Consider the following 19,011-nt stretch of genomic DNA (forward strand, 5'->3'; position numbering starts at 1 on the left):
GTGTCTCCACCCCCATCGTTCAGCCCAGACACTGAGGTCCAGCTCTGAGGGCCTTCTGGCGGTTCCCTCTCTGCAAGAAGTGAGGTTGCAGGGAACCAGGCAGAGGGTCTTCTCAGTAGTGGCACCCACCCTGTGGAACGCCCTCCCATCAGATGTCAAGGAAATAAACAACTACCTGACTTTTAGAAGACATCTGAAAGCAGCCCTGTTTAGGGAAGTTTTTAATGTTTGATGTTTTATTGTGTTTTTAATATTCTGTTGAAAGTCTCCCAGAAGTTATTATTATTATGGCGTAATCACCAGAACAGGGATGCGGGTGGTGCTGGGGTTAAACCACAGAGCCTAGCGCTTGCCGATCAGAAGGTCAGCGGTTCGAATCTCCACGACGGGGTGAGCTCCCGTTGCTCGGTCCCTGCTCCTGCCCACCTAGCAGTTCAAAAGCACATCAAAGTGCAAGTAGATAAATAGGTACCGCTCCGGTGGGAAGGTAAACAGCATTTCCGTCCACTGCTCTGGTTCGCCAGAAGCGGCTTAGTCATGCTGGCCACATGACCCGGAAGCTGTACGCCGCCTCCCTCTGCCAATTAAGCGAGATGAGCACTGCAACCCCAGAGTCGGTCACGACTGGACCTAATGGTCAGGGGTCCCTTTACCTTTAATCACCAGAACAAGAAGCATGCAATGCTAGCAACTTTGCCGCACTGGTTGGGGTAGCTGGCCCCAAAACATCCGGAGGATCACCTGTTTCCCCATCCCTGATCTAAACCGATCCTAGCATGAACGCATGACTGGCTCAAATGGAAACAGGTAGAAATTGGCACAGGGTAATTGAAAGCTGCCACTGCCATAAGTTGAACGTGACCAACAAGCCACCATGTTAGTTAGAGCAGGAGTGGGGAACTGTATCTTGGCCAGAGGGCCAGGTCAAAAAGCACCCAACCCTCCATTGGTCACTTTGACTGTCAATCATGTGATGAGACTTTGAAAAAATGACCCTGGAGGGCAGATGTTTGATGTTTTACTGTGCTTGCTGTTTTAATTTGTTGGAAGCTGCCCAGAGTGGCTTGGACAACCCAGTCAGATGGGTGGCATACTAATACTAATAATAATTAATAATAAGGCCTGCAGCAGAGATTTCTCATGCTGGGTTAAAGGCTTCTTGAATCGGTATGTTAATAGACAAATCCTATGTTTGTATCCAGACTCCAGCAGGTACAGAGGATTCCTGGGAGATCACTTACCCAGGGCACATCATGCAGTTCATCTACCTCGTATATCACAAATACTCTGAGGATCCTCTTTGGTACAACTCTGACTTCCTCCAAGCTTTGGCCCTGGTCATCTTTCCCTCTGCAGTATCTCAGGTATGAACAGCCAATTGTCTCATGGGCTTATTATGGTGATTCTGTCCCTCAGAAGACAGTAATTTAGCAGCTGTTAACATGAGCAATAATTGTGCCCTTAAGTGCAGGATTGTTTTGTTTGCTAAACATATGGCCAGAGTGAGGGTCAAGATCCTAGCATGGGTCCCCCTCCACTAGGATCCAAGTCTGGATCATGCCCTTCCCATCAAAATCCACCTCTGTGTCTTTTTCTGTTAGAAACCGATGACACTTTTCTTCTGATAGGACTTTAACGTATAACAATTTTTCATTTCTGTTGCTGCTAGTTTTTAATGTATACAGTGCTTATAATAATAAATAATAAATTTTTATTTATACCCCGCCCTTCCCGGTTCAGAAAACTGGGCTCAGGGTGGCTAACAAAAAATTAAAAACGCTTAATTGTAGAAGCAGCATAGAATACAGTATAAAAACATGAATAACAATAAAATTCAAAGTTCAGAAATCAATTGGGGGAAATCCATTTAATAAGCATTAGATAGTCACCAGGGCTAGCTGGCTGAATCAGTCCTACTTAGCCGCAGATCTGCTAAAATATTAAATAAAAGGATCCACTTTTTAAAATTATGATATTGCATTGTACTGATTATTATTATTACAGTGGTACCTCGGGTTAAGTACTTAATTTGTTCCGGAGGTCCGTTCTTAACCTGAAACTGTTCTTAACCTGAAGCACCACTTTAGCTAATGGGGCCTCCTGCTGCTGCCACGCCGCCGGAGCACGATTTCTGTTCTCATCCTGAAGCAAAGTTCTTAACCTGAAGCACTATTTCTGGGTTAGGGGAGTCTGTATCCTGAAGCGTATGTAACCTGAAGCGTATGTAACCTGAGGTACCACTGTATTATTATTATTATTATTATTATTTTCTGCACCACCCTTTTCTATGAGAAGCCAAGAATGAATGCTGCTATCCAGTCCAAAATACTGTTTGAAGAATTTCACTCCCTGATTCTTTTTCTCTTTCTTCAGGGTAGCATTTTGCCTTCCAGCAGCCTGGCGACTGACTCTGACAGTAAGAAAAACGATGCCTTTTCCACTTCCCTGCACCCTGCTAGGAAACAAGTGTGGGACTTCATCCGCCTCCTCCTGATGGAAAAAATGCTCGTTTTCTCCGCTGAGAGACAGTGGCATCCCTTGGAGTTACTTCTTGAGGTCGGATCCATATGACAAAAATAGCACCCATCCCTTGATGCTGTGTTCTTCATAGGATGACAAGGGGTTAAAGGGGAGGAGCTGTTTGGAGTAGAAGCCCATGGGATGCTGGAATCCACTGCTAATAATATTAATGATCATCATTTTATTATTTGTACCCTGCCCATCTGACTGGGTTGCCCATAATGCTTCCAGCATTATGAAAACACAATAAAACATCAAACATTAAAAACTTCCCTAAACGGGGCTGCCTTCAGATGTCTTCTGAAAGTCAGATAGTTGTTTATTTCCTCGACATCTAGTGGGAGGACGTTCCACAGGGTGGGCGCCACCACCAAGAAGGCCCTCTGCCTGGTTCCCTGTAACTTGGCTTCTCGCAGTGAGGGAACCGCCAGAAGCTCCTCAGAGCTAGATCTTAGTGTCTGGGTTGAAGTGTAGATTAGCCAGCAGTATTACTTTAAAAATAACAACAACAACAACAACAACAACAAAACAACAACAACAACATTTATTTATTAATAATATTTATTACTTATACACCGCCCATCTGGCTAGGTCTCCCCAGTCACTCTGAGTGGCTCCCAAAAGAACATTAAAAACACAATAAAACATCGAACATTTAAAACTTCCCTAAACAGGGCTGCCTTCAGATGTCTTCGAAAAGCCAGATTGTTGTTTATTTCCCTCACATCTGAAGGGAGGGCGTTCCACAGGGCAGGTGCCACCACTGAGAAGGCCGTCTACCTGGTTCCCTGTAACTTCACTTCTCACAGCGAGGGAACCGCCAGAAGGCCCTCAGAGCTGGACCTCAGTGTCCGGGCAGAACGATGGGGGTGGAGACGCTCCTTCAGATATACTGGGCTCCTAACCAGCAGAGCCTTGAGGAGCAGTGGACAGGAAAAGGGCTGCTTTGAGCTCCCCCACCACCACCACCCTGCTCTTTTCACATGAACTGGGGCTCCATACACAAGCATGCAATGTAAAGTCTGCTGAATGGGCTTGAGGATTCATCATTATTAGTTCCTTGGAGACTCTTGGCTGGGAACAGGATTTCTCTTTGTTGATGTTTAGTCGTTTAGTCGTGTCCGACTCTTCGTGACCCCCTGGACCAGAGCACGCCAGGCACTCCTGTCTTCCACTGCCTCCCGCACTTTGGTCAAACTCATGCTGGTAGCTTTGAGAACACTGTCCAACCATCTTGTCCTCCGTTGTCCCCTTCTCCTTGTGCCCTCCACCTTTCCCAACATCAGGGTCTTTTCCAGGGAGTCTTCTCTTCTCATGAGGTGGCCAAAGTATTGGAGTCTCAGCTTCACGATCTGTCCTTCCAGTGAGCACTCAGGGCTGATTTCCTTCAGAATGGATAGGTTTGATCTTCTTGCAGTCCATGGGACTCTCAAGAGTCTGGATCTGTCTTACTGGTGCTTCCTGCAGACTCTGATGCTTGCTATGTTATTGTTGTGCAGGCTTCTGAGGAGAACGCCACCACTGAGCAGAAGAAGTGCTTCCAGACAGAGCTATTACTTTCCATCATAGATATCTTCTACATAATTGGCCAAGAGGATGGGGAGGCATCAAATGCACAAGGTGAGTGCCGCAAATAGCTAGGTCTACTCCATATATGGGGAGAAAGAAGGCAGGAAGTCTATGGTTGAAAGACCTACATTGGCTCCCAGTATGTTTCCGAGCACAATTCAAAGTGTTGGTGCTGACCTTTAAAGCCCTAAACGGCCTTGGTCCAGTGTATCTGAAGGAGCGTCTCCACCCCCATCGTTCTACCCGGACACTGAGGTCCAACACCGAGGGCCTTCTGGCGGTTCCCTCATTGCGAGAAGCAAAGCTACAGGGAACCAGGCAGAGGGCCTTCTCGGTGGTGGTGCCCACCCTGTGGAACGCCCTCCCACCAGATGTCAAGGAAATAAACAACTACCTGTCTTTTAGAAGACATCTGAAGGCAGCCCTGTTTAGGGAAGCTTTTAATGTTTGATGTATTATAGTATTTTAATATTTTTTTGGAAGCCGCCCAGAGTGGCTGAGGAGGCCTAGCCAGATGGGCGGGGTATAAATAATAAAATTATTATTATTATTATTATGGTTCACTGGTCAACATCAAGTGGACCAGACCAACTGGTGGTGCTAGGAGTCTTCCAGAACTCAGGGGACTTAGGACTCAGCTACATTAGTAAAATAAAAATTTAAAAAAGCGTCCTGAGGAGGGCAACCAAAATGGTCAAAGGCCTGGAAACGATGCCTTATGAGGAACGGCTAAGGGAGCTGGGCATGCTTAGCCTGGAGAAGAGGAGGTTAAGGGGTGATATGATAGCCATGTTCAAATATATAAAAGGATGTCACATAGAGGAGGGAGAAAGGTTGTTTTCTGCTGCTCCAGAGAAGCGGACACGGAGCAATGGATCCAAACTACAAGAGAGAAGATTCCACCTAAACATTAGGAAGAACTTCCTGACAGTAAGAGCTGTTCGACAGTGGAATTTGCTGCCAAGGAGTGTGGTGGAGTCTCCTTCTTTGGAGGTCTTTAAGCAGAGGCTTGACAACCATATGTCAGGAGTGCTCTGATGGTGTTTCCTGCTTGGCAGGGGGTTGGACTCGATGGCCCTTGTGGTCTCTTCCAACTCTATGATTCTATGATTCTTTTTTAGACTCTGGATAGCATAGGACCAGGGACCCGGGTGGCGCTGTGGGTTAAACCACAGAGCCTAGGACTTGCTGATCAGAAGGTCGGCGGTTCGAATCCCCACGACGGGGTGAGGTCCCGTTGCTCTGTCCCAGCTCCTGCCAACCTAGCAGTTTGAAAGCACGTCAAAGTGCAAGTAGATAAATAGGTACCGCTCCGGTGGGAAGGTAAATGGCGTTTCCGTGCACTGCTCTGGTTCGCCAGAAGCGGCTTAGTCCTGCTGGCCACATGACCCGGAAGCTGTACGCCGGCTCCCTCGGCCAGTAAAGCGAGATGAGCACTGCAACCCCAGAGTCGGTCACAACTGGACCTAATGGTCAGGGGTCCCTTTACCTTTGACTATGCTAGAACTTATTCCCAAATTCACATACCTTTACCTTTACTATCTAAATCATTAACCTAGCACGATATAGTTTGTGTCTAGCAAGCCACGGGAGCAAATGGTCTGGATGAAGTTTCTTTTTAGACTCTGGATAGCATAGGACCTATGCCATAGGGAAACAACACAGCAAGTCATGTAAGGAGCACAAGTTCCCAGTTGCCAATGAGGAGCTGATTTCTAGGGGATGTTCTTGGCTCTTTAATGATCTAACACTCCTGGGTGCATCAGCCAGATAAACTTGCTGTTTTCCACACCCTTGTCCCCTTTTTGATCCACTACGTTACAGAAATGGAAACCTTGTTTTCTACCTTGCAGGGAACGGTGGTGCCAAAAATGCTTCGGAGCCGGCCATGCCGTCACTTCTCGTGAATATTTCCTATTTTATCCAGAAGCTGGTAGAGAAGCTTTACGCAGGAATGTTTGCCGCTGACCCTAGAAAAGTTATTCTTTTCCTTGCAGAGCAAGTGATCGTGGTAAGGGGCTTCTTTGCTTACTTTCCAGTGCAGTTCTAAAGTCTCCTGGTGCAGAAAATTATCCTGAAACTTCCTTCTATCAAATTTAATTTCCATGGGAGGAGGGAGTAGTTTTGACAGCTCCCTGGTTATATTCTTGTGCAGTCTATTTGGACGGGAAAAACAGTGGTTGGATACAGAAACTCCCGCACAAGGCTGACCTAGAGGAACATGCCTGCTTCCATCTTGAACAAGAAGGCATTTTCAGTAACCAAAAAAGGCAATTCGACTTATTTTTTTTATTTTTTTGCTCCATGCAAAAAGGGGTCCACTATTTACTAAGGCCAGAGTCTTGGATGCTGGGACTAGATCCAAAGGAAAGTTGGCTTTATGCCAGGCATGGCCAGACTTGACACTCCAGATGTTTTGGGACTACAACTCCCATCATCTCTAGCTAACAGGACCAGTGGTCAGGGATGATGGGAATTGTAGTCCCAAAACATCTGGAGGGACCCAGATCTGCTACGCTCTGATGCTTCTTATTTTCTTCTGCCAGGTCACAGAAAAGGGTTTTCTCCACAAGGAAGCCGCCCTCAGCATTCTGTACAGCAGCTTGAACCGAGCCATTCTATACTACCTGTCTACTTCCCTTCCTGATCAGCAGAAGCTGCTCAGTGTCCTTCAGACTCTGCAGCAGCAGTGGGACGTCATCTTTGCAACGCACAACTCTAGCCTGGACTTCACTATCTGCCTTCTGTATTGCCTGTTGCAATTCAGGCCCATGAGGTAGCAGAGCCGTCTTTCCCATAGGGCTTAGTGGTGCGTCGCGCCAGGGCGCCGGCCTCTCAGGGGCGCCCCAGCAAGTGGGGGAGCTGTGCGGCTTTGCCGGAGGCCACCCCTTTCCCTGCACGCCCTCCAGCTGCGCCCTGCCAACCATAAGGCTGCCAAGTCACGCAGCTTCCCTCCCAAGCGTCTGCAGGGATTGCTCTTCTCCCACAGAGGTTTGAGAGGGGTGCAACTTCACTTCCAAGCCTCTGCGGGAATCGCTCTCCCGCAGTGGCATGGGGGAGAGTTGCGCCCCCCCCAATGGCTGGCCGTGCCCAGCTACGGCCACCCCAACACTATCCATGGTAATTTGGGGGCGCTGGGTGGATATTTGCACCCCAGCGCCACATCTGCTAAAGACGGCCTTGTGAGGTAGTATTCCTTATAAAGGTAAAGGGACCCCTGACCGTTAGGTCCAGTCGTGACCAACTCTGGGGTTGCGGCGCTCATCTCGCTTTATTGACCGAGGGAGCCGGCGTTTGTCCGCAGACAGCTTCCAGGTCATGTGGCCAGCATGACTAAGCCACTTCTGGCGAAATGCCATTTACCTTCCCGCCGGAGCGGTACCTATTTATCTACTTGCACTTTGACGTGCTTTTGAACTGCTAGGTTGACAGGAGCAGATACCAAGCAACGGCAGCTCACCCCGTTGCAGGGATTCGAACCGCCAACCTTGTGAGCGGCAAGTCCTCGGCTCTGTGGTTTAATCCGCAGCGCCACCCGCGTCCCTAGTATTCCTTATACTCTTTTGATAAACTGTTAACGTTGTTAGCTGCTTCCGCCGGAGTGTAGGCAAGAGAGTGGAAATTTTGCTGTCTCTTCCTTTCAAGGGCAAGGTGTGCCAGACCTGGCTATGGGGACACAGGTGCCTTAGTCACATCCAGACTGGATTATTGCAGTGTGCTCTTGCAGAATATCTGGATACTTCAGCTGGCTGAAAATGCATGTGACAGCAAGGATGCTGATTTGTGCCCACCCTTGGGAGCTTGGGACACCCAGGTCTCTCCCCCCCCCCCGCAGCTGGAGATCACAGGAGCTTAGCCCCAGCCCCTCTCAGGTGGGAGCCATTGCCATGAGCAAGGGAGAAGTTCATGGTGAGCTCTAGAACCTCTCTTTCTAGGAAAATAGCATTGGTGACACCTATATTACAATGGTCCTGCCAACCTAGCAGTTCAAAAGCACGTCAAAGTGCAAGTAGATAAATAGGTACCACTCCAGCGGGAAGGTAAAAGCGTTTCCGTGCGCTGCTCTGGTTCACCAGAAGCAGCTTAGTCATGCTGGCCACATGACCCGGAAGCTGTATGCCGGCTCCCTCGGCCAATAAAGCGAGATGAGTGCTGCAACCCCAGAGTTGGCCACGACTGGACCTAATGGTCAGGGGTCCCTTTACCTTTACCTATATTACAGTGGGCTCGTCCAGATTTCCTTTTGTGCCCCATTTCTAGTGCAGTGGCTGTTTCTTAATTTCATTTATATTTCTCTGGTTTTAGCTGGAGCACTGGGCAGCCATAGAAGGGCAGGATAATATGTGTTGGGAGCAGGTCCGCAATAAATCACACAGCATCAGTGTAGTTAACCCTTTATTCGAGGAAATAAGCTTGGCCGTGCCATAGCAAGGTCAAGCAAAGGAACACGTGTCAACCAGATACAGAGGGAGGGTGGGAGATCCAACGAAGAGGTGGCTGCTAAGGCAAGTCATGTGCTCCTCTGCTGATCTGTGATCCGGATGGTTCCCCCCATCAATAACTGTAAGCAAACGTGCTGTTCATTCAGTCATGCCATGCCTCTGTTTACTGCAGCGATCCAGAAAACTACGAAGCAAAGCAGAGAGCAATGTCTGATTCCCGTGTTTTCCTGGACCCAGATCAAGACGAGGGGAGGATGGATGATAACTCTACTTTAAAGAATGGTAATGTATACAAATGTGGGTGGCGCTGTGGGTTAAACCACAGAGCCTAGGACTTGCCGATCAGAAGGTCGGTGGTTCGAATCCCCACTACGGGGTGAGCTCCCATTGCTCGGTCCCTGCTCCTGCCAACCTAGCAGTTCGAAAGCACGCCAAAGTGCAAGTAGATAAATAGGTACCGCTCCGACGGGAAGGTAAACGGCGTTTCCGTGCGCTGCTCTGGTTCACCAGAAGCGGCTTAGTCATGCTGGTCACATGACCCGGAAGCTGTACGCCGGCTCCCTTGGCCAATAAAGCGAGATGAGCGCAGCAACCCCAGAGTCGGTCACGACTGGACCTAATGGTCAGGGGTCCCTTTACCTTTAATGTATACAAATAATGGGGGTTCTCTTAGGATAGCACTGTGTTACACTGTGTTCCTCCAGAAGCTTGCCACATTATGACAATGAACGCTGACACCTTCCCTGGTGGGTGCCCTTTGCGGGACTGCGTGCAGCACCTCAGGCCACGTGGGACTCACGAGCTGGTTGGGCTGGCCTGCCTCCCTGTGCTAGTCAATGGGAGTTCCCACCAAACCCCAGTTAACCTATCCGCACTGTGGGGAGGCGGGGCCAGCTGCATAAATTGGAGCTGATTTGTCTGGAAGCTCAGCCAGGCTGATAGCTATAGTTGTCTTAAGTCCCAGTTCTAGAAGGGGAGATTACCTTGCTTGCTGGTGGCACCTTCTCCCACCAAACACTTTCTCCATTTTTCTTTGTTTCTAGTTCAGCAAGACATCTGGAAGACAACCGAAGCCATCTGGATCCAACTTCTCTCTCAAAGGAGAAAGGATTTGGAAGATGCCTACAAGATGTCTCTCTCTACAGAGGCAGCAGTGAGCGCTGAGAAAGTGAAGATGACTGACACGAGTCCTTTCTGGGAAGAAATCATGAGAAAGGCTTGGAAGCATTTCCTAGGTCTCTGTCCTTGAGTCATGCAAAGCTTTTAACAGAATCAACTTCACAGAATGTTTTTTTTTTTTAATGACTTGGAGACTGGTCTCTTTTGGAGCTACCTGTCATGATACCCTTTGATAAGGTAAAAGGTAAAGGGACCCCTGACCATTAGGTCCAGTCGTGACCGACTCTGGGATTGCGGCACTCATCTCGCTTTATTGGCCGAGGGAGCCGGCGTACAGCTTCCGGGTCATGTGGCCAGCATGACCAAGCCGCTTCTGGTGAACCAGAGCAGCGCATGGAAACACCGTTTACCTTCCCGCCAGTGCAGTACCTATTTATCTACTTGCACTTTGATGTGCTTTCAAACTGCTAGGTTGGCAGGAGCAGGGACCGAGCAATGGGAGCTCACCCCGTCGCAGGGATTCGAACCGCCAACCTTCAGATCGGCAAGTCCTAGGTTCTGTGGTTTAATCCACAGTGCCACCTTGTCAACTTTACCATGACATTTTGCTGCCTGGTGTCAGAAGGCAGGATAGGCCATTGATATTCCCCTCACAAAAGTTCATAGAAATCAGGTCAGCTGACAGGATGTTCCCTTCAATGGCTGCCCATTGCTGGCTCTCTGAGAGTCACATGGCTTTCTCCAGACAGGCAATCACCTGATTCGTTTCAGTTTACACCACCAAAAGGAGGTGGTGACCCAAGCAAGGCAAAGACTGATGGGCCCAGAGGTTGGGAATGAATGTAAAACTAAGGCAAAGTCAGGATCCTGGACGAAGACCAAGGCGCAGATTAAGTTTAAGACCACATTGAGCAGTGTACCATCCCCTGACTGCATTTGGCCTCTTAAATGGCTGGTGCCATTTTCTACAGCCATTGACTTCTTCTAGGCTGCAGTAATCATCATCATCATCGTCATCATCATCATCATCATCATTTATTATTTATACCCCACCCATCTGGCTGGGTTTTCTCAACCACTCTAGGCAACTCCCAACGGAATATTAAAAACACGATAAAACATCAAACATTTAAAAATTCCCTAAACAGGGCTGTCTTCAAAAAGTCAGATAGTTGTTTATTTCCTCTACATCTGATGGGAAGGTCTTCCACAGGGCGGGTGCCACTACCGAGAAGGCCCTCTGCCTGGTTCCCTGTAACCTCACTTCCTGCAGTGAGAGAACTGCCAGAAGGCCCCCAGAGCTGGACCTCAGTGTCCGGGCTGAATGATGGCGGTATAAGAAAGTGTTCACAAGAGCAGAATTCAGGGCCCCCACTCCCCTGTCCATCTCTCTTTTTCTTGATTTAAAAATAACTTTTTATAAACAAGGATCACAGGAATAATAAATGATACAAAAAAAGAAACCAAGTCTTCTCATGTCATTTGCACATCACAAAAATTGTATAATACAACACGTGGTTCATTATTAGTGGTCAATGTAGAAGTTCTTGGTTGGTGAATTTACCATAGCTAAATGTCCAATAGGGAGCTCTTGTGATTAGATTAACTATGAGTAAGAGTAATTTTTCCTCTTAGGTTACCAATGAAACATAATATAAAGTGTTGGTATACTATAGGTGAATGTGTTAGGGTTGCTTCCTGTTGTGTTGTTATAACCAGGAATAAAATGATCTGAAGCGATTATCTGGAGTTCCTCAGATTTCTTTCTCCCTTATCTGGAGTTAATTTGGGTACAACCAGCACATATGAGTGTTTGGTGGGTAATGAAAGGACTGTCCCAAACTCAAGGTACCTTAAGGGGCTAGTATGTGACCATCCACATTTGCCATCTTATTTGGGTTTTAAGCCAATGTTACTATAATGACATGTAGAAAAAATACCAGGGATTTTTGTTGCTGATAATTTTTTGCTAGGTCGCCTCCACCACACTTGTAGAACTGGGGAGAGGGAAGGACTTTTAAACCAGTTTTAAAATCTGGTGTGGATATGCTTTCAATTTGCCGTGTATCCCATGCACATACCTGGTTCATGCTCTTTGTACCTTCTGACATATTTCCTAACCTGTAGAAACCTTTGCCTCCTTTGGTTTCAACAACTGTTTCTTCTCCTTGGTCTTTAGCGTCAGAAAAGAAAATTCCCCAGAGCAAGGTTCCAGCTCAGCCTTCAGACAAGCTGCGATCTTGGAGTGGAAGCTGGTCTCCAGCGGTGAAACTGACCCCCAGCCGGAACCTGAAGCAGACGGGATACAAAACGCAGGTAACATGCATCTTCTGATCACCTGAACAAATCTTAGGCTTTAGGCAAGGCATCTGGTAAGAAAAAACAAAACTCAAAGGGCCTTGGCAAGTGCCTGGCATCACACCAGGGTGGTAAAGCAGAGGCAAAAGTAGGCTTTATTTCCCTTGGGTCAAAGACCCAGTTTGGCACCCCGAAGTGCATTTCTGCGCGCGCGCGCGCGCACACACACACACACACACACACACACACACACACACACGAGGCTGGGAGCCTCAATGGGCCTCCTCTAGAGACTTCACCCAGGACAAAAAGCCAGACTAGCTTTGCCTCAGAATGTATCTGCTACTTTTTGTTTCTTTCTAGAATTTTACTTTTTTAAAAAAACATATCAAAAACATTCAGGACACATATCCCATATTTCATATCTATACATTTTAAGAATTGCTAAACAATTATTAACTTCCTCTTTAAACTGTTAAATTTTTACAGAACCCAACGTAAGAATGAAGACTGTTCTGTTTCAGCTTTATTTGTCCTCAAGTTCTTTAAAAAACCTCTGTTATTATATAACAATAACAACAACAACAATTTTTTATTTATAGCCCACCCATCATTCTGGGTTTCCCCAGCCATTCTGGGTGGCTCCCAACAGAATATTAAAAACATGATAAAACACCAAACATTAAAAACTTCCCTAAACAAGTCTCCTTCAGATGTTTTATAAAAGTCAGATAGTTGTTTATTTCCTTGACATCTGATGGGAGGGTGTTCCACAGGGTGGGCACCACCACCGAGAAGGCCCTCTGCCTGGTTCTCTGTAACTTCACTTCTTGTAGTGAGGGAACCGCCAAAAGGCCCTTGGAGCTGGACCTCAGTGTCCAGGCTGAACGATGGGGGTGGAGATGCTCCTTCAGGTATACTGGGCCAAGGCCATTTATTTTTATTTATAATCTACAGTACACCAATGTGGCCTATGCCAAGTTCATAACAATTCATCCACTCCATCCAATCCCTGTTACTAACCAGAAGAATTTATCTAGAAATTTTATTTTCCTCATATTTCTTTCTCCCTTCCCTGACTCCCATCCAGTTAAACCCAGCTCCTAATACCCCACTCAATGATTGCAGGTACTGTATCTCTGCCTTTTCCTAACAGTGTGCTATTAAAATTCCACATTAAATTAAAAACCATATTCCCATTATTTATTTGTCGCCAGTTTTCTTGTTTTGAGCTGAAAACGAAAGATAGGAAATGTGGAGGGCCTAAAAATGTAAAGGAGGCAGCGATCCGTGGGGGTAAGAGAGGCTTGACTGGGAGTTGCATGGGAGAAAAAGCCATCTCCTCTGACACTGAGGTCGTGGCCCAGTCGTTCTCTGTCTGCTAACATCTTGAGTTGAAATATATTTGTTATCAGCATAATTTGGGCTTTTTCTCCAGCAGTGCAAAGTAGAGCAAATGTTTAATAAGACGGCTCAAGGCTTGTCCTTTTCCTCCTTTTGTTGAATAACTCGCTTCCAGGTGTGCTGTGAGTCCGTGATACAATTGAGTGCTGGCACCAACTATTTGCCTTGGGGTCTGTTTAATTATTTCTTAAAATTAATTTTGATTATTACAGCTGATTACACCTCAGTGAGCAAAGTAATTGATATTTGTTAATGCATCCCAAGGAACGCTTTGTACAACATGCTTTTTGCTGTTGAAGGTTAAAGACTGTTATTGGTTTTCCCCTAAATATGCCCACATCATTAGTTCTTGCAGCAGAAAAGGTTGCCATCTGGAAAAGGCAGCACAGAGACATTATTCAGGCACAAGTGCATGAAATTGGTGTTTCTGCGTCTTCTGTCTTTCTTCGCTGAAAGGGAGAGGCTCATAATTAAAGGAAGAGCTGGGTTCTGGGACATTACTCATTTTGTGTTGTTCTTTATCATGTCAGCACCTGACAGCTCCGAATCTGATAAATTGTGCTTTCTAGTGTGACACGGAACGAAGTTTCCAAATCTTTCCCTCTTTCCCTGCTCCAGGCAGTTGTGTGTTTATGTGCTTCTCAGGCAGGCCGGCCTGCTCTTCAGTGGACAAAGATACTTGCAAGAGATTGTCTCTGTAGCAGTCAGATATTTTTCATGAAAGCAAAATGGCTTGAGTGTCTCCCCTAAGGCCAGGCCTGACCTTCTTTTAGCTCTGGTGCACTTTACAAAGAGATTAGCCGAGTGTGAGGAGTGTGAGGATGGCTCAATTTAAGTCAAATACCATGGCTTAACCAGTGGCCAGCAGTAAATCAATCAATGTTGTTCAGACAGAAAAGGAGCAGAAATAGGAACTCATTTAGTGATTTTTTTCCCAATCAAATTTTGTTCAGTTTTTGACTACTTTTTAAAGAGCAAATTTAATATGTGAGTGTCAAGCACTTTCTTTCAAAATTTGGATTTGGTAAGTTAAAGAATGGTTTACTTCCAAATTTTCCAAAGGTCAGATTCATGTGCTTTTCCATACAGCAGTTAGAAAAGTTGCACAGGCAGTAAAATGTAGCTTAGTTAGTAAAGGTAAAGGTAAAGGGACCCCTGACCATTAGGTCCAGTCGTGGCCGACTCTGGGGTTGTGGCGCTCATCTCACTTTATTGGCCGAGGGAGCCGGCGTACAGCTTCCGGGTCATGTGGCCAGCATGACTAAGCTGCTTCTGGTGAACCAGAGCAGCGCACGGAAACGCCGTTTACCTTCCTGCCTGGAGCGGTACCTATTTATCTACTTGCACTTTGACGTGCTTTCGAACTGCTAGGTTGGTAGGAGCTGGGACCAAGCAACGGGAGCTCACCCCGTCACGGGGATTCAAACCGCCGACCTTCTGAAGTCCTAGGCTCTGTGGTTTAACCCACAGAGCCACCCGCGTCCCCGTTACAAAGTAACTGCTTAGTTACAAAGTGGCAAAAGTTCTGAAACTATTGGCCTAGGAACTCAAGAGGGGCTGGTGAGATCCATGAAGCTGAGCTGGAGCAACCATGTCAAACCACTTCACATGCTGAGCTTTTCGGCTAGACTGAATAGAACAATAGGCTTGATTACCTGTTTCCTCCCAAAATGCTGGGAAATGATAAGTCCTGCAGGACACCTTACTCTATGGCGTTAACCCCTTCGTGTATTAATTAGACTTAACCATGTTGGTTATATGAGGCTGGTTATCCCAGTGGCGTAGCCTACCTTACTGCAACCCGGGGCGGACGGGCACACCTGGGGGTGCACACACAAGGGGTGCAGAGGGAGTGTGGGTCTCCAGAGCTCCCTCGCACGCAGGAGCCCAGCCAGGGAGAGGGGCAGCTTCCACCCTGTGGGAAGCTTCCACCCTGACCCAGAAGCCTGACCCAGGAGTGCACAGCCTGGTGGTGCCCGGCCATTGTTCAAGCTTCAGCCCAGAGCCCAGTGGAGGGGTGGAACACAGAGATGCTGCCACTGCCTCTACCCTCCTCACCAGTGCTTCTGCCCCCAGGTCAGGCCTGACCCCCGGGGGCCAGGGGGGCTAGGCCTGGCGGCGTTACACCAGGTTATCATACCTTGCACAACGGAGCCTTGGGTTTGGGCAGAGATGCTGCTTCTCCCCTCCCCCACTTCCACCCCCTGGGTCAGGCCTGACCAGGGAGTGGAGCCACTGGGCCAACATGCAAGGTTGGGAGAGCATTGCCGCCACCCTAGGCCTCCATTGCGGCCCGGCCTCGGCCCGCTTGCCCTCCCTCTCTCTTGCCTGGCTTAGGAGCAGCACTCGGCGCATGCCGGCCGAGAGTAAGAGCTCCCACCGCCAGCAGCCCAAAGGGCAACTGGGCACGGCTTGGCCTTGTCTCCCTGCAGCTTAGTGCCGCCCCCCCCAGTCACCCCACCAAGCTACGCTAGTGGGTTATCCCACATGGTTTTTGTCACTTCTGTACTTGGCTATGGCAAGAAGAGAGCTAAACAAGGGCCCAGCTTGGGTTGACACCTTGGCTTAGCACATTGAAGTGTAAGTTAAAGGACCCCTGGATGGTTAAGTCCAGTCAAAGGCGACTGAGGTTGCGGCGCTCTTCTTGCTTCAGGCCGAGGGAGCTGGCATTTGTCCACAGACAGCTTTCCGGGACATGTCGCCAGCATGACTAAACCGCTTCTGGCACAATGGAACACTGTGACAGAAACCAGAGCACACGGAAACGCCGTTTACCTTCCCGCCGCAATGGTATCTATTTATCTACTTGCACTGGTGTGCTTTCAAACTGCTAGGCTGGCAGGAGCTGGGACAGAGCAACGGGAGCTCACTCTGTTGTTGGGATTCGAACCGCCAATTTTCTGATCAGCAAGCCCAAGAGGCTCAGTGGTTTAGACCACAGCGCCATCCGCTCCCTATGGAAATGTAGGAGCAAAAAGGAGCAGGGAGGAGCAAAACTGCTGTGAGCTCCTTTCTGGCAGCCTGCATGTTCATGCAATCCTAAGAACGCATAGTCTAGACATGTCATAGACATGTCATGTGAACCAGATCAGTGAGTGCCTGATTGGAAGATTACAGCTTGTTATAGAAGACCTCTAAGGAAGTAAATAGAGAAGTGGCCCTGATCCCCTGCACACTGCTCTTAGAAATAGGGTTGTCCTGAAATTTATTTCTAACTCCGATTCCCTCCAGCTCCCAATTTCAGATTAATGTTGCTTTTCAGACCACAAGAAGCCTGAACATTATTTCTAATTATTGAAAGGTTCATCAAATCAGCACAGCTGTTACACAGGCTGCCCCTGCTAGGCAAGGGACAGGGGGGTCACAAATTCAAGCCTACGCACAAGTCGCTTGAACCATAGCTTCACCCTGATGCAAGATGTGGGTGGGGTGGGCGGTAATTGTACTCCTATCTTGCACCCCATCATTCAAGCTGGCATCATGGGGCAAGTAGGCCTGATTTTCCTTATGCTTCTGCCTATCATCTGTCAAAAAACTTCAGTGGGGAGTCAATGTTTCTTTGTGCACATGGAAGCGTTGTTTGTTGGCCAGATCATGTGTTGTTGTTGTTGTTTAGTCGTTTAGTCGTGTCCGACTCTTTGTGACCCCATGGACCAGAGCACGCCAAGCTCTGGTCCATATATGACAACTTAACTCCAGTGATGCTCAGCATCATGCCAGAAGAAAGGTAAAGGTAAAGGGACCCCTGACCGTTAGGTCCAGTCACAGATGACTCTGGGGTTGCTGCGCTCATATCGTTTTACTGGCCGAGGAAGCCAGTGTACAGCTTCTGGGTCATGTGGCCAGCATGACTAAGCCGCTTCTGGTGAACCGGTGCAGCGCACGGAAATGCCATTTACCTTCCCGCCAGAGTGGTACCTATTTATCTACTTGCACTGTGTGCTTTCAAACTGCTAGGTTGGCAGGAGCAGGGACCGAGCAACGGGAGCTCACCCCGTCGCGGGGATTCGAACCGCCAACCTTCTGATCGGCACGCCCTAGGCTCTGTGGTTTAGACCACAGTGCCACCCGTGTCCTATGCCAGAAGAAAGGGGACAGCAAATGCCACTGAGCTCAGTAAGACATTTAACTAAACATTCGTAGGATTGCTCTAGGGACGCGGGTGGTGCTGTGGTCTTGGGCTTGCCGATCGGAAGGTGGTTTGAATACCTGCGATGGGGTTGAGTTCCCATTGCTCAGTCCTGGCTCCTGCCAACCTAGCTGTTCAAAAGCACATCAAAGTGCAAGTAGATAAATAGGTACCGCTCCAGCAGGAAGGTAAACAGCATTTCTGTGCGCTGCTCTGGTTTCGCTGCTGGCCACATGACCCAGAAAAACTGTCTGTGGACAAACATTGGCTCCCTTGGCGGTACATGTCAAAATCCCTTCTGAGACTTTCTCTTACCATTATGTTTGGTCTGCTATTTCCATTCTTTCAAGAGCCAAACAAGCAAACATATAACTATATTTCTGTGCATCATTTGTGTAACATCTTTATCTTCATAATAGAAGGATAATTAACATCACTAATTATCTAATTAAGTTCATTAAGCATCTACCAACAGTGCACTATGAAGCTGACATTATGTTCCACTGTCAACAAATGCTTTGATTTCTTAAGTAATTAAAATGTAAATTAGCATGCCATTAAATACACAAGGGAAGTTTTGAATCTGAAATTCATTTCAAAACTGCTCATGGCAACCCTCTTTTTTTTTTCTTTCCTTCAGTGAAACCAGACAATTTGCTATTAATGATGTATATTAAACTCTTTCCCCTTTGCAACATGAATGCCTGCCTTGATAACTAGCTTGCAACTAGAACACTGTGATGTAGCAAAAGGCAGGGAAATTATGTGAAGCTACTGATCTGGGTCAGGGACATGGGTGGCACTGTGGGTAAAACCTCAGTGCCTAGGACTTGCTGATCGTAAGGTCAGCGGTTCGAATCCCCGCGGTGGGGTGAGCTCCCGTCGTTCGGTCCCAGCTCCTGCCCACCTAGCAGTTCAAAAGCACCCCTAAGTGCAAGTAGATAAATAGGGAACGCTTTCTAGTGGGAAGGTAAACGGCGTTTCCGTGTGCGGCACTGGTGCTGGCTCGCCAGTTGCAGCTTCATCACGCTGGCCACGTGACCTGGAAGTGTCTTCGGACAGCGCCGGCTCCCGGCCTCTTGAGCGAGATGAGCGCGCAACCCTAGAGTCGGTCACGACTGGCCCGTATGGACAGGGGTACCTTTACCTATACCTTTTTACTGATCTGGGTGGGTTTTGTGAGTCCAGGAAGCTGCTTCTGGTTTGTATTACTGAAATATATATTAATTTGTGACACCACTGCTCACACAGAGAGACCGCAGGTACATATATGTCGGTCTAACGACATGCTACCTAGACCTTTCATAATATGACTTTGGCTTTGAGGTTCTTGTGAATGAGGGAGGCCTTGAATCTTATGTCATCAAATGAATCAGAATCAGAAGAATCTTTATTTGCATCAGCTACTAGCCATAGCAATAAAATAAAATGTACTGAAGATAGAGGTAAAAACTTAACTATAGAAAATACATTTTGGGGGTTTACATCAACAATCAAATAACAGGTCTTGTTCTAACTGCCCCTGCTAAA

General features: G+C 47.6%; 1 protein-coding gene across 1 annotated transcript in view; it reads left to right on the forward strand.

Moving 5' to 3' along the window:
- The window catches only part of WDFY4 (WDFY family member 4), a 195,813-nt gene that overhangs the window by 89,142 nt on the left and 87,660 nt on the right, over positions 1–19,011 (forward strand). The window contains exons 32-39 of the mRNA XM_083615378.1: positions 1,203–1,364; positions 2,374–2,556; positions 4,020–4,140; positions 5,943–6,100; positions 6,636–6,865; positions 8,704–8,813; positions 9,575–9,766; positions 11,830–11,966. Coding sequence (XP_083471504.1) covers positions 1,203–1,364; positions 2,374–2,556; positions 4,020–4,140; positions 5,943–6,100; positions 6,636–6,865; positions 8,704–8,813; positions 9,575–9,766; positions 11,830–11,966 — 1,293 coding nt within the window. The remainder of the gene's footprint in view (positions 1–1,202; positions 1,365–2,373; positions 2,557–4,019; positions 4,141–5,942; positions 6,101–6,635; positions 6,866–8,703; positions 8,814–9,574; positions 9,767–11,829; positions 11,967–19,011) is intronic.

This window comes from Podarcis filfolensis, assembly GCF_964270895.1.
Source record: "Podarcis filfolensis genome assembly, chromosome: 5".
Lineage (NCBI taxonomy): Eukaryota > Metazoa > Chordata > Lepidosauria > Squamata > Lacertidae > Podarcis > Podarcis filfolensis.